This window comes from Rissa tridactyla, chromosome 10 (assembly GCF_028500815.1).
Source record: "Rissa tridactyla isolate bRisTri1 chromosome 10, bRisTri1.patW.cur.20221130, whole genome shotgun sequence".
Classification (NCBI taxonomy): Eukaryota; Metazoa; Chordata; class Aves; order Charadriiformes; family Laridae; genus Rissa; species Rissa tridactyla.
In genome coordinates, this window is record NC_071475.1 from 1101212 (window position 1) to 1124581 (window position 23370).

Sequence of the window (23370 nt, forward strand, 5' to 3'; positions counted from 1 at the left end):
TATGAAGGTCATTGATTTTGGACAATTTCGGGCAGATAATGGAACCTGTTCCAAAACGAAGAGTTTCTAATCGAAAATGCTCTTATGCCATCCTCTTTTAAATTAAAGGACAAGGCAGCTTCAATGATTTTACAAATAGAGTAATCCAGATGAGACTCTCAAATTGGCATTGTTCCACTTATTTGGGATTGATAGATTCAACCTTCATCTTGAAGTTAACGTAGAAATTACATTCTATATTGTCTTGTATTTCTGAGTTGACTCAAGATGTGTTTCTGTGTGGAGTGTGTTGCCATAACCTGATTTTGAGAAAGAGTGATCATAGAAAGGATGACATCTGAAATAAATGATGGCAATTCCCTGGCTCATTGCCCATGTAGAAAGCTTGCTTGGGCTCAGCTGCTGGTTCCAGAGCAGCTGGGGGATCTGATGAAGCTCCCGTGTTAGTAATGTGCGTAACAAATGGTAGGAATACATGCTGCATAAAAAGGGAAGATAGCCTTTTCAGTGGATAATCTGACTTCTTCCGTCAAGTACACTGGCATCATTTGAGTTTTCTCCTGATTCAACATCAGCCAGCTAACTGCCTGCCTTCTCCTAATCTCCCTCTGACAGTGGCCCAGATAACCAACAGCACTGGCTGGATGAGGGAGGTTTAGACGGCGGGCTGAGACTAATGGCTCCATGTGCCCAATACATGAGAACAAATGAAAGAGCACTTTAGAAGTCCATGTGCAGCTTCCCACATCCGGAGTTTCTAACGTTTTCTGGATGTTCAGAGACCTTCTTTACATCTCCTTGTCTAAGGAATACATTGAATTGTGGTTTAGGGTTGTATATGTTATCTACTTCTAGCGATGCTTTAAAATAAAACCCTGGCACAATTTATCACTCTGCTTTCAGAAAAAGGTTACTTAAGGAAGTATGCTATTATGGGAAATAACATAATTCTAAGAACATAGCTTAAAAAAGAAAATGTCTGGCAGTGAATAAAAGATACACCAAATATCGTTGCAAGCTGAAGTTCAGAGGTAGGAACAGGAGCGCAGTAGGGGAAGGCATTTGGGGGTAAAAGCTCATAAATAGCTATCCTGGAAAAAAGGTTATGGAACATGTTTGCAGCTTGGTGTGTCAATTGTATTTGCAGTAGGTATTGGTTGAATGGGGAGGGAGGTTCATGTCCGTTCTGAACTGCATCTCTAGCGCCAGTGGGTTGACCGGAGACTGAGATCTGAAGTGTCAAAGTTGACAGCTATAAACTGAGAGATGATAGCATCTGCGTGCCATTTGCTTCAAATGAATGCACTGTTATTTGAAAGTTGTATTTATTCTTCTGTGAGATTTCTGAACTAGAGCTAGCTGTATAGATACTATGATTCAGAAAAACGTCATCTCTGCATCTTTTTTATTGGATTTCAACATGATGGAGCTCTTGCATGTAGTTTAAAGGAATATAAAGTTTTATTATAGTGGATAATCTTCAAGTAAAAGTTTTGGGGGTTTGTTTGTTTGGCTTTTTGTTTTTTTTCTTACTTTGAGTAAATGAAAATGTATTTTCCAGAATAATCTGGGAAACCAGACTCTTCATAGGAACATAATTGTGTGCTTCACTTCAAACAAGGCTAAATAACAAAGGTTCTTTTCTGTCCAGCGCCTCCTCTTCCTTCCTCATCCTTCTAGCGGACATATGTGGGACTATACAAATATATCTCAGATCGGTGTAGCGCAGAGCACCATATATTACAGCTTGTGCATGGCGATATTGAGAAGTATCTGTGGAGAATTGGAATGAGCATTTCTGAACTCCACATGCAGATATTCTTAACCTCATATCTTCCAAACGGATTAAACTGAGAACATCATCAGCATTTTTACTCTGAATTAAGTGCCTACTCATGGATTTATTCAGGAGTAGATGTGTTTCAGTTCACATATATCTTTATTTCCAATCAGTGTTTAAATATAGCAGTCCTTAAATGCTGTGCGTGATGGTGAGAGGAAATACTACAGACGCCAGATATTTTTCCTGTGGAGGGGAAGGCGGTGGCGAACCCAAAGGAATTGTGGAGTTGGGCACAAGAATGGGAAGGGGATGATGGACAGACAGGCAAGCAATTTCAGTGGAGCTACGTTTGTTTCCGTGCTCTCTGGCATCAGCCAGGATTCCTGGAGTTTCATTGCCCCCAACTGGCCATTCCTTTTCCTCTGGTACCCACCTGCGTTTCTTGACTCCCTCGGTCAGAGTGACGGATCAGTCCTGGGGACTGTGCCCTCTCTCTGTGACAGCTGTCCCTGCTGCGGCCCCTGGGACTGCTGGGCCCTCAGGCTCAGCTGGGCAGGGATTTAATTCCATGTGTCAAACGTTGTCCGGCTTAATTAACCTACTTCTACCTTTTATTGAATAACCCCTTCTTCTCTTTTGGCTGTCTCATTAAAAGGTTGAATAAAATCTGTGTCTTAATTTGTTGCACATTAGATTTTCATTTCCTGAGGCATGCTTTTTACAGAGAGAACTTGCACGCGCACGTGTTCTCTTCTCTCTTCTGTATTTGTGTGTTTTCCGTTGTCTTTTTGTTCTCATTTTATATGCAGTGATATATTTCCTTTTACTAGATCATAAGATATAATGTTAGGCTCATATCTTGACTTCCTAATGTTTATTATTATTATTACATTCCCTTTTTATGTCTCAGGGACTTTTTCCCTGTGTCGCCTGACATTGCATTAAGGATGTTTATTCTATTTCATGACGCTAAGAGCTCTCAATGTCTAGTTTTCAGTGCAGTTTGTTAAACTCACTGTTTTCTGAAAACTTATTTTGCTCTGCTGAGCAAACTCTGTCCTTTACAGTTCTCAAAAGTGCTGTCTTCCTTCTGTTGCAAGCTGTTTTCTTCTTTAATGCTGTCTTGGTCTTTTCTTCTGACTTACTTTCATTCTTGCTTCTCTTGTCTTCTATTTGACGCTGAGGGCATTTTCTTTGTTCTTTTGTCTTTACTTCCCTACTCCAATATAGTCCCTTAATCTTCTGTTCAATTTCTTAATTTTTTTTAATCTTATTTTTTATTTCTAAAATATCCTTTTTATATGATTGCAGTGACACAAATGCTAAGCACTTATTTTATCCTTAAGATAATTGATCCTAGGGACAAATTTGTCATCTACAGACAGCTGTCTCTCCAAAAAACCACTCATAATTTCTCTGGAGACGACAGAATTGTAGGTGGTTTGTTCTGGCTCATCTGTAATGATCAGCTGAAATTCACTTAATTAAGGAAATCATGCAAGATGTGATATGCCTGGGCTTTCATTTCACGTATTGAAAGCTTATTTCAAATTCAGTAGTGCTTCCTCCGTCATTAGCCGTTACCCTGCAATGTAGAAGTGCTATTAGCATACATGGCAGTTCACTGTTTCCTGAGAATTGTGACATTTTACTTCCCTTCAGCGCTCGGGTGAAGAGGATGCCGTTTCCTGCCATGTATTGCCATGTAGGGAAGCTATCGCCTGGGAGTACCATGTCTGCCCTGCATCTGAGCTCTCTTTGAAACCCAGGCCTGAATCCAGGCTGTCCTTTGGTCTAGTGGGATCACGGAATCGTGCCTCACAGACAGACTTGGTATGACCTGCGTAGAGGGTATTGCTGTGTGCTGAAGGGACAGTCGCTTCCTGAAAATATTTTCTCTGTGCAGACCACTATCATTCTACTTGTGGGAAAAATGTTTTTTATTTGTGTTTGGGCCCCAAAGGCAGCATCAAGCAACTGTAATAAAAAATTACTGAAGTTTTAGGAGTTTCTTAGTTATTTAAAACAACTCTACATGTTAAAAAAGCCCTAGAGTTCTGAATTACTGGTCTGATTTTGGATCTTGTAATTGGCAGTAAAAAGCCAGAAAAGGTACTCTTTGAATAGATTCAATTATTTTCTGAAAAAGATTGCCACAAGGAAAAATGCATACAGTGATGTAGCGTGTCAGGAAGTTTTTTAAGAAATCAGTTGCTCAATGTCAAAACTCCTTCAGCAAAATGAATTATTTTTATTTCTTTACTTTGGAGTTCCCCATTTTTCACCACTAACTTAACTGTCCCGTGTTTCTTAATGTCAAATGTAAGTATGCTGATGCTCAAAGCCCTCGTTTTGTTTCCCAGTTCTCACTCTTCCCATGTTTCCCTAAAAGGAGGAGGAAGCCCTTTGTTTAGGCTACACGTTCTAAGAGTGAAGAGTGTTTATAGAGCATTCATCTGTTTTTCTTGTCCATGATACATATGGTGACATCACTGCATACTTTTATATGGTTTGGACAATGCAAAAGCAGCAGTGCAAATGGAGAGAGCAAACAGAGCATGTTTTTATCATTAACTGCAGAACTTAAAGCATAGCTTGTAAGTCACGTTAAAAAAAAAAAAAAAACCAACACAAAACCAAAAACCAAAAAACCCAAGCACTCCCTGCAGTTCGGGTCTCGAAGGATGGATCTCCCTAAGCTGTTTTTCATATTTAGTGTCCAAAGAAGTTCTGTTCCTCATTCTTCATTCTTTCTAGTACCAGGTTTAAAATAGCCAAAATAGTTCTTTTCAAACACCTCAACTGCTGTTGTTGAGACTTAATAAGTGTTGGAACATGAATGAATTCAAACTGACAGGTAAAAACCCCCAGTGTTTTGTCAACATTATAAAAGGCTCAATAGGAAGACACACATCTATCTAGCTCCGTAACTACGGTACATGGAGGCAGCCACAGGTGGAATCATTAAATGACTTGTTCAGAATGCAGTCAGAATTAATTAATAATTATGATGAAGCAGATCTGGTTTTTTTTATATTTAATGTTTAATTAACTAGGATGACCATTATGTTATAACGTATGTAGGCTTATGTGAAATGTATCTTACTGTTGGATGACATTCTAATTTACAATGCTTATCAAATTAGCTAGGATAGCTAATTAGAAGTTAAAAAACCCCAACTCTTGTGGACGTGCAGGGTTCCTACTTTATCACAGACTTTTCTAAAAGTTTCAGGCTCAACAGTGAACACAAAGTGCAGCCAAAGCTTTTTTCCATTTTTTTCCTTATTTTTTTTTCCATGGGTAGAGCTGAATAACCACCTCCTTTATCTTGCATTCACGTGAAGTAAGTCCGTATTGCTTTTCTTTCAGCTACATGCAGCAAGTGGTTGATATTTGCTTTTATTTCAGTAATTTGCTGTTGTTGACCCACAATAAATTTGTTGTTCTTTCTAAAATCCAGATCTTTTTCGGGTGCTCTACTAACATTTTCTTCATCTTTTGTCAATGCATTATAACTTCAGATCCTAATTATGTACTTATTTGAACTGAATTTAATCCTGTTCTTTTCAGCCTGTTTCTCTTGCTCAAAAATACTATTTTGAATTCTACTTCTGTATTCCAGAGTGCTTGGAATGACTTCCAACTTCATGTCATTTGACAAATTTTTAAGTGTTCTCTTTAGTCAGTCATCCAAATCCTGAATCAAATTATTAAATTGCACTCAAAACAGGCCAGATCATTATCCCCTCCACCAAATTCACTTCCTAATATGACAATAACAAATACAGTTTGAGAGCACAGCTGTCTGAAAAGTGCGTTCCCCTTATGTTCGTCTCGTTAGGCCAGTATTCCTTAGAGGTAGACAACATCGCTGAGCAGGTAACATGCTGTGGCTTAGCTTTCTGTCAATCCCAGTTGGAAGCTCTCATGGATGATAAGCTGCCCAAGAGTCCTACACTGGTGTGGATGACCATGTTTCTCCTAAAAATACTTACAGAATTTAACCAAGTTATCTTTCTCCTCCTCTTTTCTCCTGTGTTGTACAGAAGGTACTTCTCATAAAAGGAAATCAGATTGGTTTAACAGAATGGCTCTTAGACTGGTGTTGGCTATTTCTTTCTACATTATAATGTTGTATATGCTTGTGAATTGATTGTTTAATCACTTTCGTTAGTGTCTTTCTCGGCAGTAAAAACTAGGAAGTAATTCTACAGGATTTTTCCTTTTTCTTGGTTTGGAAAATAAAATTTAAAAATATTCAAAAATATGTTTCCCTTTCTTGTCCTTCACACTTCCTTTGCTGCCCACAGATCTTCAGAACTATTTACTAATGGTTTAAAGATTCATTTGATTGGTTTCTTGAATACTTTATGGGAAACTTTAGCAGGCTTCATTGATTTAAACACATCTTATTTATCTACCATTCTTTTCCAAATATGACCTCAGCTCCTAATCCCATAGTTAAAAATACTTGTGTCATAGTGACTGCACAAGTTAAACCTTCTGGTGAAGGCTAAAATAAATAAACCATTGACTACTTGAACTGTCTCTACAGTATCTGCTGGCTTTTGTACAATTCTTGTTAGAGTTAGCTTGCATAAAAACTTTCTTATGGCCTGGACCTCGTACGTACTTGCTGAATAAAGCGAACGTTTTTGACTGTGTGAATTTGAAACTGCATTTTGGTGCTAGATCTAAGGTGTCCTTTGGCCGAGTATTCCTGATTAGTAAAGAGAAAATTTGTATTGGCCCCTATTATTTCAATGGCTCCGCTACTGGCACAGTAATGTTCAAGTCAGCTGGATTACAATCACGTTTTATAAAACATTTTGAAAAGGTGGTCTATGAGTTATAGCATCGTGAATTTTAGAAGACACTTAACTCTTACGGAAGACGGTTCCTATGCTATTTAGTATTTTAAAGCTGATACCTGGTATCCTCAATTTCATGCGGAAATGAGTTGGCAAACTGTGTAGGTTAAGGCACAACAATTTAATAGTCTCCTTTTGGTCTGACACTGCAAGTCTGTGTGAATCTTCTGCAAGTATCATTTTGAGAAGTTCTGCTGGCAGGAAGATAATGCTTATCGTCGCACTGCACACGTGTTCGGAGGGCAGGGAGCAGGGAATGGAGTTAAATTTTCTGTATTTTTCCCAAGTAGAGTTGTCTTGAAAAATCAGCTTCCCTTTCTGACATGTGAACTGTACTGTTTAGTGTGATTCCTCTGAATTTACCAGTTCTGAAAAAAAAAAAAAATCTGAAAGTTTTCAAGGTTAGACAAATTAGAAGAAATAAATCATAAGGTGAAAAGGCCATGCTTTTACGTCTAACCTATAAATGATGCTGCAAATTTTTGTGACCTGGTTTAATGAAAGGGTTAAGCAAAGTGTTATACACTGTTTGCTGTCTTCAGGCATTTGTTCTGTATCCATGGACTTACTTTAATGTAAATAGGCACCTCAACAGCTGTGTCCCCTTAAGCACATTTTATTTAGCAGCTGGGTTATACACGTCACTTGGCAGCCATGGATTTTCAATTTTTCCCCGTGCCAAGGGGGCAGCTGGAATAATTTGAGTGCTCATTAATTTGGGAGAAATATGAGCTGTGTAAGTCAGACAACACGAGTCTTCTGTATGGTGTTGTACAAGGATAAGCGGATCAGGGTAGAAGCAATTTGCCCTGTCCCAAGGGGGCCTTCGTTTTTTAATAAGCTGGTTATGAAAATTCTATTTCTTTGCAGTTTAAAGAGTCTAATTAGAGCCTGTAATTTCTCTCATATAACTGGAGTGGATGAAGGTTAACGTTAGGCCTCCAGAGTCTTTTCACATTCATTTACAGACTTAAATCAGGTAATAGTTTGTAGCTAATTAGAACAGTGTATTAAATATTTAGTTTGACTTAACTGTGAGAACGCACGGATGCTGTAGGGCTACAGAAATGATAAAGTAGAGCTAAATTTAATTTTTAATCAAAGATAAACTTAAAGGCTGTATAGTAATTTTAATACTGACTGGTATACTATAACAGTCTGAGCCGCAATTGCCTTCAGTTGGTTGAAATGTCAAGATAAAGGAATATGATGTCTATTTAATGTCATTGCTGTAATGCTTTGATGGTTCAAACAATTCATGGTATATATACACAGTGTCTGAAGGATTAAATATTTTTCAGCATAGCAGACAGTTTTTATGTAAAATCTCATTTATTTTTCTATCCACTAACTCAGCATTTTCAGAAAGATTTTCTTAAAGAAATTGTAGTGCTTCTAATCGCAGGAAGTCCAACAATAAACACCCGTTCCTACCAGAGTTTGCCAAACAGTGGGTCTGCTGTTCCGCCAGAGCAGCATCTGCATTTGCAGCTTTTGCTTTAGCTGATTTTTGGTTTCAACGAATTAGTAAGATAATCTTAAAATTCCACGTGCAGCCTTTTTTCCTGTTCTTGGAGATAAAGCCTTCAGTTTTATTCTATTATGATTGTAATTTGCAAAATTCTTTGTGTTCTGTGAGTAGACCTCACTTCACTTTTCTGTTCTATAAAACTCTTCCTGTTGCTGGTTAGACTTTTAGAGCTTAAACCTGCCACCATGGAAGTGAGCATAAAACCTAACATAAAATTCAGTTGTACAGAAGCAAGGATAGGCTTACACGGTTGAGCTCAGCACCACGTTGACTTTTACCTAAAGTGGTAGGTTCACAGCGCAGGCAGGGATTTACATTTCCCTGTAGTGAAGGAAAGCTTGCTCAAGTCAAGTCTGCGTGCAAAAAGACAGGTAGACGACATCCTGAGTCATGAAACACAGAAGCTCACTTTAATACAAATCTGTAAAGTTTCCACGAAACAGATCATACGTTATTCGACTAGACATTTTTAGTCATGCCTCTCAGTCAGAGCAGGAGTGGCTGTAGTTCAAATTTTTCTGGCTTTTATTCTTTTTTTTTTTTCATTGTGCAAAGTTTATTATCTGAAACAATTTTGTTGATTAAATATACAGTATCCAAATAATGCTACTCCCCTATTCTATATAAAATGGCATTGCACAGATGTAGTTGGGTGGACCCTACCAGAAAGCCCAGAAGGACCTTGCGTCTGATATCCTTTTCAATTATCCAAATCCAGTTTGATGTCCACCAAATCGTTTTGCCTTTGGTAGCAGAATTTAGTGCTCAGACACCGATTACATTATGTCGATTTTTAGCTGGTGAAATTTTTAAAGCCTTCATACAAATTTGTGGAACTGATTCTTATTTCCAGTGAGAATTGCGCACGCTAATTTGGTTGACTGTCAGTACTTTGGTAGTATTGTCTGTTTGCTCATATGTTAATGCCCGTGTAGTTTAGACTGGAGTCTGAACTGCTCCTCTTCTTCCTAACCTTTCCCGCAGTTGCAGCAAGCGGATTTCTTATCCCATAAACTGCGTACAGCTCCCCTTTGTCTTGCCTGACCAACGGCCTTACATCCTCAGCAACGGGTCCTGATAGCAGTGAAGTCCCGTGTTCATTTATGAACAAGGCTGCGGATCTAAAACCGGAGTAATAACAGTGGCGAAATTCTTCGAAGTGAAAAGGGAAGAATGCTAGTAAAAGGAAGAGGTTAACTTATAATTGAGACAAAATAAAGAAGAAATATACTGTCTATATATATAATACAGAAAAAGAGACAAAAAAGTGTCTGTAACCTCAAAATAGTCAAATTTTTCTGGCTATAAGCTTGTTCAGACCTCAGATTCTTGGCTTGTGATCTGTACCTTTAATCTCAAGCTTCCTCTCCAGCATTTTTTGGATGCTAGAAACTCCATTACGGATTGGTAGAAAATCAGTGCTAAAACTTCTAAATATCACCTTATTTTGTTACACTGCTTTCCCACTTGCCAATTTATATAAAATGGTTTATGACTGCAATAATCCCCTCAAAATCAGCTGTTACGGGAGATAATAGCCGGTTGTCAGAGCATTAACCACCCTTGACTTCACTTTGGGCCATTACGTAACAAAAGAATGAACTGGTGGTAAGGTTGCCAGGTGTATTAAATTATATGATGAATTATAGAGATTCTGTAGTGGGGATTAGTGTCCAAAAGAGACTAGTGGAGATTGCCAAACCCATTATCTGATAGGACTGCAGGCTGGACAAAGTCCCAGGGGTGAAAGGCCAGTGCTTTATCCATTATGTCATCCTCTAATCTGTGTCTGCACCATGCACGGTGAACTATACTGCCAGTGAGTTACCGTCGGTCTATGTTACGTCCTGGAACTCTGCAATAACAGAAATGGAGACGTTGGCAGTATTTGGTTACTTAGAATTTAGGCCGATTTTGATCTTTTCTCATGGATTCTTGCAAAAAAGTATTAGTTGATATACAAGAAAGTTAAGTAGTGTGGCAGCAGAAGTTGTATGAGCCTGCTTTTTCCACAGAAGCTTCAGTTAGATCCAAGAAAGTTCGTTATGGCATGGTTTCTGCTGTAATCCCTTCCCCTCCTCACCATTCAGACAAATTAATTTGTTTAGGCTGCTGTTTTGCATTTAAGGAAGAAAACGTCTGTTCTACATTCCAGCAAATCCACCAGCATTTTGAAGAATGGCAATAATGGGTCCAGTTGAATCATCCTTCAGTGGCTCATGCAGGCTTGGCTGTTAATGGTTTGTAATGACTGATCTGGAATCTTGCATATCAGGACTGGGAACGAAAATTTCTTTAGCTTTTCAGATGAGAGCGCAGAACTGGTTCCCAGCTCCAATAAATAGTATCATATTTTACTTTGAAATAGTAATATTGTTATGATAGAAAACTGATGTCAGGTAATTTTTGGAAGTTATAAAAGTGTGAGGTAAAATTTTTGTCTCCCTTTATGCCCCATATAGTTGAATTCATTGTGCCATGGCTGGCTTTACCAGTGGAAAGATATAAAAAGTAGAATAAATAAAATTTTCTAAAACTCAGTGAATATTTCTAAAATAGTTCTTCAGTAGAAGTGTGTAGTATATACATGATATTCGGAGGTGCTGTATAAAGATTTTATTGGCACTCTATAGATATATCTGAAATATTTATAACACACTTAACACATTGGCCTCAAAGTAATTTGTAAAGGTGGGAGAAATCTTACAGTTTGTTGTTAAAAGTTGTGTTAAAAGTTACAGTGAAGATAAAAAGTTGGGTTTTGGTAATATCTTTTTTTTTTTTTTTTCCTCGAAGTAACCATAACTTTTTGAAAAGGTGTCTCTGGGATGTCATTTTCCAGACATGGCCTCAGCCCAAAAGTTTAATATTCTCAAAATCTGTGAAAATTTTATTTGCGAAATTAATTTAAACTGCTAGGAAGAATTTAGTACACTCAAGTTATAAACTGTTGTATTACACTTTGTACATTACTGGGTGCTTATTTAACATCATTAATATATGCTGCACGCTAAGCATGAAAGATAAGCTAGAAAGTATTAGATGCTTCTTAGACCTATTTTGTGGGGTTTTATGTTTGGTTTTTTTTTCCCGTTAAATGCCAAATCTTAAGTAGTTATTTAATACAACCAATTTGCTCAGCCAAATCTTTACACACAGTTCTTTAGTGATGAGCTCTTTCTGTGCCATTTGAAGCTCATCTGCCTGTGAGCGAACTGATCCCTCTCAGTTCTCTGTGACCAATAATTCAGGATGTATAAAGCAGCCAGACCTTGTATCCCGTGGAAAAGACCTGAAATGTCTCATTCCTTTCAGAACAGTGTCAACCATCAAACTCCTTTAGGGAAGCAATAAGCCTTATGCTAATATGTGTTGGGCGCTTCCTCATCACTTGCCCTATCCTTGCACAGTGAAAAATAGCGTAAACTCGTCTTCCTCTGCTAATGATATTCCTAATGTATTGGGTGAATTTTGACAGTGGGAAATTATTCTTCATAAATCTTGAGTTGTGTTATAATTTTCTGTAAATCAACAAAAGATGTCAACACATTTTCATTGCTAGAAGAAATATCCTCACTTGATGTCTACATGTAGAACACGTAGCTTGTTTGACTTTTCTAAAAGTGACCCTCAGCAGCCCTAGACCTAGAGGGTGGATCTAAAACTGCTCCTCGCAGGCGAGTGTGACATGGTAATGCTGTCCCCTGACCACAAGGGATTAACTGCAGCATCAGTTTCCTTTTTCCCTGCACGTATTTTCTGAGGTAGGTCTATACCAAGAGCTGTTGGGGATGCGGATGTTTGGGAAAGCAGGGCTCAGCTGCTTGATGATCCCCGGACAGATTAAGTGCTTTTCTTTGTTACTGTTTTTCCTTACAACATCTTGTTTTCCAGTTAAACAGACCTATTAATTATTTGGGGTTTGTTTCCGTTAACTGCTCCGTCAGTATTTAGGGTACAACGTGTTTCGGGTATCACTATAATAGAAAGCACTGTTACAGAATTGTCTGGGTACAATGTGCAATTGCAGGAAGGTGAAAACATGAGGAAATGTACAAATGCAAACTCTTCCAAAAGAGGTATTTTAAATACTACAGGAGAAAAAATAACAATGAAGAACCTTTTACTAAGTAACTTAATGTTTAAAGATTCAGTTTCATGAGGTAATGTCTTCAGTTTCATGGCTTCCTTGCACTGAGTGCGGCGTAAGTTGAGCCTTTCAGCACCTCAAAGGGTAAAGGTCTCTAATAGGGCAGGAACTACAGGGCCGCGGTGCTATCGTGCATGGTATCGCAGGGCCGTGGAGCCCTCACCAGGAGAATTTTGTGTGCTCCTTTAAAGCATTATCTGAATGGAACTTCCAGCTAACTTATCAATGCAAATAGATCCTTAACGTGTTTTTTTTACCACTTCATGATAAAAAAAAGAACTAAAACTAAAATGTTAGGAAGACATTCAGAGAGAAGGTAAAGTTTCTAGAGTGACCTTGTACTTCTGCTGCTCTTTTCCCATGCTTGTTCATTGTCCTGTACGTTATGCCCTTTGCAACAACCAGATACGCTGGAGTACACTTGGAATTCATGTATTATTTTTGGATTACGTCGTGTGTGTAAAGTTAGGCTAAAGTTAGAAGCTGTAACACATCTCAAAAATCGATACATTTTACAAACTCAACATTTTTGCCTTTTCAGGTTTGGAAAGGTTACTTGTGCAAAGACCTGTGGCGCATTCAGATTTTTTTTGAATGTGACCTTTCTGGTCTTGATGAACGGATTCAGTATGACTCTCTTCAGTATGACTCTCAAAAACCTTTATGACTGCATCCAGACTGTTCCTCACAGGGAAGTGTGGCAGGGTAATGCTGTCTCCTTAACATAGGGACCAACCGCAGCATCGATTTCCCCTTTTTCCATTGGTGTCTTCTGAAGTAGAACTGTACCAAAGGGTGCTGGAGAGAGAATGGGAGGATGAGATTATGTAGAGAGGAGCGATATTAAAGATGAATCTTGAAGTGGTGGCAGGCACAGTGTAATGTTGGGTGAGAAGCAGTGGAAGCATAAATAAAACCTCAGGCTTTCTCTAAATTTGGAAGTAAGTGTAGGTTACTTTTGGAGTTTGAACCTAAAAAGACATCAGAAAATTATAAAGCAGCAGGACCCCAAGGAAGAGAATCCAGTTACTGAGTCTGAAAGGATGAAGAGTTTATAAGTTTATCCTGGGTAACTAATTTTAAGAATTATACCAAAGGGTAAGGAGAAATGGAGCATGAAAGATCCATAATCAACAGAAAGAGAAGCTGGTTTGAAGAGACAAGTACAACATAAAACTGAAATAGCAAAAGGGATAGAATCAGAAGTTAACCCTGGCAAATCGGAATGCGATGTAATTGTCTATTCTGCCACCAAAATTACAGCTTGTAAAGTTAATTTTGCCTTTTTTTTTTAATTTTTCTTTTTTTGCCTCTTGGTAGACTTTAAAGGAATGGGGAACCTCCCTAATGCTATTTTTCTGAGTAGGAGAATGGATCTGCCCATAAGGGATGTACATGAGCATGAGAATTTCAAAATGAACATTTTTCTTTTCACCTTAGGCTCTGTTAATTTTCCCTGTATTCTTCCCACGTGCTCTCTTAGTCATATTCAGAGTGAACAAGAATTTTGCTTTTTGTCAGCAATGGACTTTGAGAACGTAGCTCAGGGGTTGTATTTAGAGGAGTGGCACCAGCTCATAATGAAAATTGTTAATCATTCTGCTCTGCTTTTAATCACAGATAAACAAACACTTCAATATTTTTTTTATGTACTAACCTGTGCAAATGTTCAGTGACTTTCAGATAACACATGAGTATGTTTAGACAGAGTAGGAAAAGAAATGTCAATACAAAAATGAGTCGTCTTTTTCCTGGAAGCCCATCTTCACTTTTCAGATGACAGTATGCAGCACAGGTTAAACTATGTTAAAGAGAGACCGGTGATTTTTCTTTTTGAAAAGTTCTATTAAGAAGTGCAAGAGACCTAAATAAATGGTAGCCTTTTTCATTACTAGGTTCACAAAATTCAGAGATCAATTAGAGAATTACTTTTGTGAATCTTGAATTACTGCATGTAAATCAAATCTAGACCAGCGCTGGTCTCCTCTGCTCCTTACTGTCATTTTCTTAGCTGTTGATCAAATGAAAATCAAACTGCTTTGATCAATGCATCATAGAGAGTGTTGCAAAGACCAGAATATTAAACTTTGTGGGGTCTTTGGGTAGGGTAATACTCAAGTAGGGATTCAAGAATCTCGAACAGGATGGTCACGTGCTGTCTGGACGATACGAGTCCTTGCAACAGCGTCTTCAGCTGTATTGGGTGAGATGCTCTGAACTGCTGTTCTGCTGAATCTTTGTTTCCAGCTGGCCTGTGGTTGTATATCACTGCTCCAGCACAGGAATGATGCATCGCTACTTATTATCTTAAATTATGCACAAAACATTTCCTAACTATCTCAAGTATGTTCAAAAGACTCTCCTACATGACTGTTCCTCAGGCTTTCTACCATGATACTGTGCAAGTATCTTTTCTCTATACAGTTTTGCCAATTCTACAGCAGGAATTGCCTGAAGAAGTCTCTGTGATGGCCAGATTCTTCAACCAAGAAGTTAATTAACACTCTGAAGTATGCAAATAATGCCTATCAGGAGGTCTAGCCATAGCGTGCGTTGCCTGGGAAAACCTCAAGGACCGTCCCAAATTCCCACCTTGAGAGCTCCTGTAACAATTAAGCCAATTCTTTGTGGTGAGACTACTTAGGAGTTCAGGTGATCGCTTAGTCTCACATTGATCCATTGTTCCCATTTAGTCCATTTGCTCATCTGTGCAGAAACTAGCTGGGGCGTTTCTGGCCCACCATAACTTATAACTATGGGAACTTGAATTTCATCCCTGTATCCCACTTATTACTTAAATTCCATCGCTCTTGCCACAGGACTATTTTTATTTCTTGCTGAGCCAGAAAGGAAAGACTATTTTGCTGAAGGTGTCCATGAAATAGTTTGCAGCTGCAAACAGAGGTCTGCACTGTCAGCTGCAAGCAGAAGTCCCATTTTCCCTCCCATACTGTATTTCAAGTTTCTGGAAATACTATTTTACCAGCTGTTTGGCATGAAGATGTGACTTCACAGTTCCAGTGTGTAGAATCTTGCAGATTGAGTCGTCTTGCTTAACATAGATAGAAGAAGGTCCCTATTCTCTTTGCTGCACTGCTAGTTAAATGAAGTTTCAGAGGCGAGGACAGTTCGGGGACTGCAGATTAGTCCATGCATAATGGATGAAACTGTTAAGTGGATATTTCAGATGAAGTGGTTAGCACTGAAATAGCTGTCATTTAAATCATCATTCTTAGGTTTCCTCACTAGTGGTTGAGTGTACGCATCTCAGAGCTTTTATAAAAGCTGTCTGTCCAGAGTTTAAAGGTTCAAACTTCAGAATATTCCCTAGCTGTAAAGGCAAGAAACTTGTTAACAGTACTCTCTTATTCTTCAAAATCTGAGGGAATGCAACAAAGAACAGAGAGCAAACCATCTGTGTAATCCACACCGTGATCTGCGCCTAGGTAAGGCGAGAGTGTAAAACAAAGAGACTGGAAAACCAGAGAGAAAGCAAGTTAAAAATAATGATAATATATGCAGTTAAATATCTACTAAATATTGATTTAAGTATTTTAGTCGGTGTAAGATTTGTGTCCAGTTTTGTCTGAGCTACTGAGCTTGGTGGTTCAATGCCTTAATATTGTTTAATTTGGCTCTGTACACGGGAGTAGTTACCGACACAACTTGCGACAGCTGTTGACATGCTGTGCTGCTCCTCACTAGCTCACGATGGGCTAGAGGTTTGCGCCAGAATCCCCGAGCTTGTACATAGAAGCTGACCGTCATAAAATGAGCGGTTGAAATTAGTCTGTTGCTTAATACGAGTATGATTCGACCGTTCAGAATCATTTGAGTTTATGCAGCAATATTTTAGTACGAATAGTAACTGAATGGAGCGCTCTTTCCCAGAGGTGATCCTTCCAGGTCAGGAATGAGACACAAGAACAAGGTAAGAGGTGTCTACAGCTGCTGTTTTAAAGATAATTAAAATGCATCAATCTCAAATGGCACTCTTTGCCATTCAACACCCGCTTTAGAAAAATACAGAAAAATATGAAGTGAGAAAGTCACAAGCACTACTAAAGATTCTAGTTCCGCTGTCCTTTCAGTTTCTGTAATGTTACCGTGGAGCTTTTACTCCATTTGCTGTGAACATTGGCTTAAAAAACTAGTAGTCTGTGGCATATCTGTAGGAGCTACGTACTGTGCAGGAATAGCAAGTATGGTTTCAAAGATTACAGTTTTTGCTCTCGGTGTGAGCTTTGCTTCGCATTCAGTGAATATGATAACATCTACAGCTTTCAGTTTTGTAGGTAGGATGTAACAATTCTAAGCTAGTGCTTCTGCCTGAGAATATTTCTTTTCTCCACACGTAACAGTTCATGTTAAGCCTTAATATGGTTGATACCATATTTTACAGGTCAGACATTGAAAATGTTTCAATTCAGGTATCCCTCTCGAAGCTTTCAAAATTATCCCGAACTGAAGGGTTCTCTTTCTGTCATATGTTTTTTGCCAGAGAGGTACTTATAGCCTCTGATGCAGATTCCTTCTCAGATGAAAACGGTCTCTTGATTCAGTCACAGCACGTGGATATTGAAAGGTGTTTTTCTCATTTGGCTTATACTCAGTTAGCCAGAGCACATGTAGACTATGTAAATGTTGTTACTGGATCTTCTGGGAATGGCCCATAACAATTTTGAGTTTGTTCAGTCTGCCTTGATTAAAATGTTCTCTTCATATGGATTCAAAAGAATTTTTAGTGTCCTCACAGTAAGTGTTGTACCATAAGATACCGATATATGTGTATCGGTGTATATGTGGTATATAGTGTACATACTTATTAAAGCTCATAATTTCTATAGTGTTATTTTCTTTAAGATCAAATACAAACCACAGAATGAGACACACTTGATACTTCATCATCTATTATAAGTGGTAGAGATTTCAATCATATGCCTCGGTACTATATATATTTATCAAATAGACATCTCATGCAATCAGAGCAGAACGGCTCTAACACGCTTTCCATTCAGTTACTTCAGATGTACAAGGAAGAAAAATTGGTGGTTACTATTAACAGTTTTTACCTAACAACGTGTACCTTGCATGGTACCTGAGAGTACTGATGGCTATTAAATCTGGCACCTAACATCAGGTCAACTTACAATGGTAATTTCCGTGGTAACTGTGATGCGGTGTGCCCTGTTCTGCAGCGTACATAGCCCGTTACTGCATAGGTCTTGACCACACGCAGAAGTTGAAGTAATTTGAATTTATCCTGCTAAATTAATGTAGTACTTCTAGGATATTGACTTGGTCAATATTAGATATAAAAATATCTACATATTTTTATGTAGATGCAGAAGACAGGTATATGACCACAGCAACTTTGTCCCTGTTTAATTGGTATTATACCGTGGATGGTACCAGCATATCTAGAATTATTGAAAAAAATACCTATTCAGAAGAGTACAAAAGAGGTATGTAGGTCCAAGTTTCTTTTGAAAAATGGGATTTAGAATGTGGACTTATTCAGGCAAGTTTCAATTCTAATCATTTATTACCTAAGTCATTTCTATGATCTCTGAAAGCAGATAATAATATGGCAAGCATTTGTTTTGTAAAATGACTCCTACGATGAATGGTTAGGCGCTCATGAGTGTTTCCCACTGCAAGCTTACGGTGAATTAAGTTTACGTTGGTGGGCTCAATGAGCTGATCAAATGAAACTTTTAGAAGTAGAGCTGTAATGAGAATTGTTTGCCATCAGAGCTGGTTTTGAGGATTTTTCTCACTCTTCTGAATGGAGTATTAAACAATATTCATAAAACCTATTAATGTATCCTTACAGTCAATGTAAAAGAAAAACTTCAATGTATGAGTGGCGTTATTTTTAACTAAAATACCTTCCTGTGACCTTCCATGGTTATTTTCTTATAAAGCTACTATGAATAATAAGTCATTCTATTAAGTAATGAGCAGTATGCAAATGGTATTTGAAGATTATAGTTTACCTTACATTGCATTTTATAAAAGACTTTATGTTGACCCCGGTGAACATCATTTATATAACACGCACATGAACAGGGCACAGAGAAAAATACCCAACTCGTTGGGATGGGGAAGGAAAGCAGCATTCAGTAAACTCTGACCACTCATATTCAGCGCTAGCTGTCTCTACCTTTCATTTTTATTTTTTCAAGTAATGCCAAAGAATTAGCAGTATTTTTTATGATGCTTAAAATACTTTTCTAGCAAAACTGCAGATACCAAGTAAACTATGTGCATAAAGTACTCAGAGAAAAATAATCACAATCCCTGCAACAGCGTCGCAGAGGAAGCCCATTCCTCAGGATGATCTATGATACTGATTTGTTGAAATTTTATTTTTTGTAGGTTTAACACCGTTTGCTGCCTAGGCCTGTTATCATGCTTATCACTCATCCTTTTAGACGAGGCTGGTCTCCTTTTATTAGGAACACAGTGTAGTTTGATTCTTTACAGATTAAAATGGATCATTAAATATAAATCTCTCAGATGTATTCAGTCTCATTGTAGGCTATATTCGAGCATCATTTTCAGGAAGATAAACTGTGACAGTGATTTATGCCGTATTTTGATGGTATAAATCTCACTGTGCCCTTCCACGTGTGTTTAGAGAATAAACGTTTTCTTTACCAATGCTTTTGGTAGCCATCAGCAAAGCATTTAAGTACCATTCTTTTGTTTAATGCTGCGTTCTTTAGTCTTAGAGTAGGATTATGCATACTGTTTGATTCAAACTAATTAACGACACTACGCAATCAGTGTGTATACTTTTTAAATGATATGAATCATGATTGAGTTCTATGTGCATTTTATAATTGAAAGATGGAAAAGTTTTGTGATTGAAATCTGATCTGTCGGCATGATGATAATGCAAAACACCACGTACGCCTGGAACAGGATCTTTCCACTAAGAAAATGGACAAAAGGGCAGTGAGGCAATTTAGTATCACAACTGACAGTAAAGAGGCAAACTTTCAAAGACATTTTAAAACTTCTTCTGTGAAAAGAAAACTATGGCAATTTAATATAAAGTTGGTATATTCTACAAATCGTATGTCTCACTGTGAGTGAGAAAGAAGTGCTAATTGAAAAAAACTATGACATTTAATTCTATGATTTTTTCATTAATTGCAAATGAATTAAATCAGGTCTTCATAAATTTCGCACATCATGACATTTCTTTCTGTGTAATTAGCTTTCTGTATAGTTTAAGGGTGTCTGTTTTGTGAATGTGAGATCCAGTCAGCTATTGAATAACATGATCTGGAGCATATTTTGTCATGTACAGCTTTTTAGTAATGATAATAGAGTTTCTGTAAAAAGTTTGGATAATGATGATTAAGTTTACTGATAAAAAGACAAAAGGATCTGATGTGGGGGTTAGTTGCAATTTTTAGTGTTACAACGTGGAGTTCATAATTTTCTTTCTCCTGCAGAATGAGCACGCCATGTTCACAGGTGCAAATTGTCCATTTCCAATCCTAACGTGATTTGTTTGTTTTAGCTTCAAAATACACAAAATGGAGAGCAAGTTATTCTATTATAAAATCAGTGACATTTTGAATGTCTTGTGTAAAATATTGCCAATTTCATAGAATCATTTAGATTGGAAGGGACTTTTGAAGATCATCTTGTCCAACGCCCTGCTCAGAGCAGTGAATTAGATGAGGCTGCTCAGGAATTTGTCTGGTCAGATTTTGAATATCTCCCAGGAGGCAGGTTCTGCAGCATTTCTGGGCAATGGTTTCTAATATTTTATCACCCTCATGATAAAAATGTTTTTCCTTGTATCAAATCCCAATTGTTTAGGACCTTTGTCCCTTGCTGTGTTGTCCTCTTAGGGTCCGCCTTCAAGAAGAGTTTGTCTTCTCCAGTATGTCAGCGTTTGTCTTGTATGGGGGAATCCAAAACCAGAGCTCAGTGCTCCAGATTTGGTATTACAATGGAATAGAGGGAAATAATCACCTTGTATTCATCTTGCCAATATGGCCCAGGGTGCACCTGGCCAAATCATTAGGGACTGGGAAAATGGTTGTGGAAGTTTAGGCACGTGGAATGAGAGACATAAGCCTTAGCATGGCAAAGGCTACAGTGGGCAGAATATTGGCTGTAGCTGTCAGGTCCCAGGTCCCAGTTCTCTTGCTGGGAACTTTGGGGATCGAGTGAGACTCGCGATGCTCCATCTTACCCAGGTACATCAGATGGTAGGTGAAGAAAGGTATGGAACTGTACGTGTGGGATTTCTAGGTGGGAATATGGCAGGACCCAGGACTGATTTCTTTGCTCAGCACACACACGGGGGCTGGGGTTACAGACCCAGCCTGAGCAGAGGGGCTGTGAGTGCCACGCAGACTTGCATTAGTGAGGCAGAGGAGGCTCTGGACAGCACGCTCCTTTCCCCATTCCCTGTTTATATAGCTAAACCCCACACAATTATCTTTGCTGTAGTTTCCCGTGTATAGAATAAGGGTTCAGAGCAGGAGGTACGAGGTAGAAAACGCTGTCATCAGTCTACTGTGAGGACAAATTTGCAGCTGTTTTCAAGGCTGTAAAATAACACAACCCTGAAGCTATCTCTATTTGATAAGAAGGAACCGAGAAAATGGTACAGTGAAGAGAGAAATATTTCACTGGAAACTTTTCTTTGCTTTCTAAATGGCAGCTGTCTGAAGCTGCTCAAGAATGCAGTTTTGATATAAGTATTATAACATGGAACTGTGGAGTCCAGACAAACAAGTGTTATCATTTAGCATCTATCGAGGCCTATCCTGCATACAGCGTTTCCAAAGCATGTCCTCCTTCTCTGCCAAGAAATGTTATCTGGGCAGAATTTTAAGGAAAGCGGCAATTTTCTAGGATTTCTGGATTGTGTCTCTGCGTGTATGTCAGTGTGCACGCCCATGCATGCACCAGCTGCACTGCTTTTTGCACGTGTAGCTCTGTTTGGGAAAGCTGGCAACCCTCTACCTGATGCTGCAGTTTGTCACTTGGTAGCACGTGTGCCACCTGCGGGTACCTGTCGAAGTTGACAAGGATGCTGTGTCATGTGAGCCTTGAAAACTGAGGGTAATTTGCTTGCCTGGTGGTTTCGGATCCTTTATCTATGGAAGTATATTTGATAATTAAATGCCTCTTCCTCCACACCATAGCAATTTTCTGAATTCTGAAGTGCAGAACAGATTTCTGAAAGATGCCGTTTTTTGTGGTACCCCACTGGTTTTAGTTTATTCTCAGTTACGCTTTAACCAAAACTGTAGTTAAATGTCAGATACTAAAAACATCCCAAGAGATCAGCCATTCTGTTACACAGAACAAAAGCCACGTCTTGTCATGAAGACATTACGGACAGAATTATTTTTTTTAACCCACTGTGCCTGTTTAACCTGTAATACTTTCTTAAAAAGGGTCTATCCGTATGAATTGCACGTCCGTGTCTGAAATTCCACTGTATAAGTTTTAAATGCAGTATTAATTGACTTGGTCTTTTGCATCGTACTTTCAGGTTCGTATTTTTACCTATCTGATTGGAAGAGAAGCTGCTTTTGCTGATAACCTGAAGTGGATGGCCTGTGCTAACAAAGGTTAGTTCACCTTCCACTGTGAAAGCCTTGTTTTCAAAACCCTATGACTGAGCCTTCCTGCATAACTGACCACCTGCAGATGCGGTGCCACTGACAACTAACCAGAGAGGATGGGTTGGTTTTTTCCAGGAAATGAAGAGGCTTATGTATTTTGTAGCATACAATTTAAAAAGCAAAAAACACAATTTGAAATGTATTTTTTTTCTTAAAATATGTATGAAGCTTTTAAACTATGTGATCTTAAATTTTTGTTCAGAGAACAAACTTTAATTTCAAAGCATTTGTTCTATTATAGCTGTTATTACTCAGTCAGAGTTTGGTTCCTAAGAACATCGGGTACAAGTCCTGTTGAGTTAGGCACAGTCTCTAAAACACCAGACATCCTGTCCCTTGAGGAACTGACAGTGTAATTGAAAAAACAGTTTTATATTCTTTAAGGAAGGAGTATTAAAACATGTAAGATGTTGAGATGCTACAGTAAAAGGATTGACTAACGTAAGTAAGAACGATTCAGAAAAAAACCCCAAAACCCTAATTAATCTTCAGGTTTTCCTTTTCCTTTCCTCTTGGAAAAGAAAATATTCTTTTTTTCCTTTGTGCCACATTACATTATGATGAATTGCATCAGGTGCTATCCATTTAGTCATTATTTCTTTAACTACTGTTATGTCCAGCTGATGGAAATTACTCAGTTTGAAGTCTTGTCTTAATCAGCTAATATTACACCATAATTTAGTTTAAATAATAGTATAAGAATCCTTTGAAGCATCTTTTTGAAGACAATTTAATCAACAAAATCTTTTAGCTTTTTAGCTCAGCTCTAGAGATTCATAAAGATCTAAGTACAGCAACTCAGAAATTAGGACCAGGCAATAGAGACTGCCTTAGCAGATCATCTGGTCCACGGCTTCCTCATTCCCAGAGGGGGAAGAGTGGTCACCTTTGTCATTCTTCAAGACCACTTTGTTCTTTTCGGAGCCATGCTGCTTGGAGACAGAATCTTACTCATATGAATCAACTAAACAGTTTAATGGCTGTTTCTTCTAGAATTTTTTTTCTCTCAATTTAATAGTTACAATACCTGCCCTCTGATAGCTTGCAATGCAGAAACCTTCTACCTCTAAGCAGTAATCAAATACTTTTTTATAGCTTTGAAAATCACAATTGCAAACAGCATGAGTCATTATGTCAGGCAGTATGGATGTAGATCTTTTTTTCTTACAGTTTTCGGCTACAGCTCGTCCATTTTCTTTTAGAGAAATGAGGGATTACAGCACAACTGATGAGGAGCGTAGTAAAGCTGGTCTAAAGATTGGCTGAATGGCTGGATGGCACTTTACTACGCTCATGGGTGGGCCAAAGTGTGTTCTTGTCACTGAGGGTCAATGACCCTAAAATCAGTTTTCCTTGCAGTGATT

General features: G+C 38.3%; 1 protein-coding gene across 1 annotated transcript in view; it reads left to right on the forward strand.

Annotated features, from left to right (window-relative positions):
• The window catches only part of CACNA2D3 (calcium voltage-gated channel auxiliary subunit alpha2delta 3), a 457404-nt gene that overhangs the window by 269751 nt on the left and 164283 nt on the right, over positions 1 to 23370 (forward strand). Inside the window, exon 12 of the mRNA XM_054215897.1 lies at positions 21874 to 21952. Within this exon, the coding sequence (XP_054071872.1) occupies positions 21874 to 21952 (79 nt within the window). The remainder of the gene's footprint in view (positions 1 to 21873; positions 21953 to 23370) is intronic.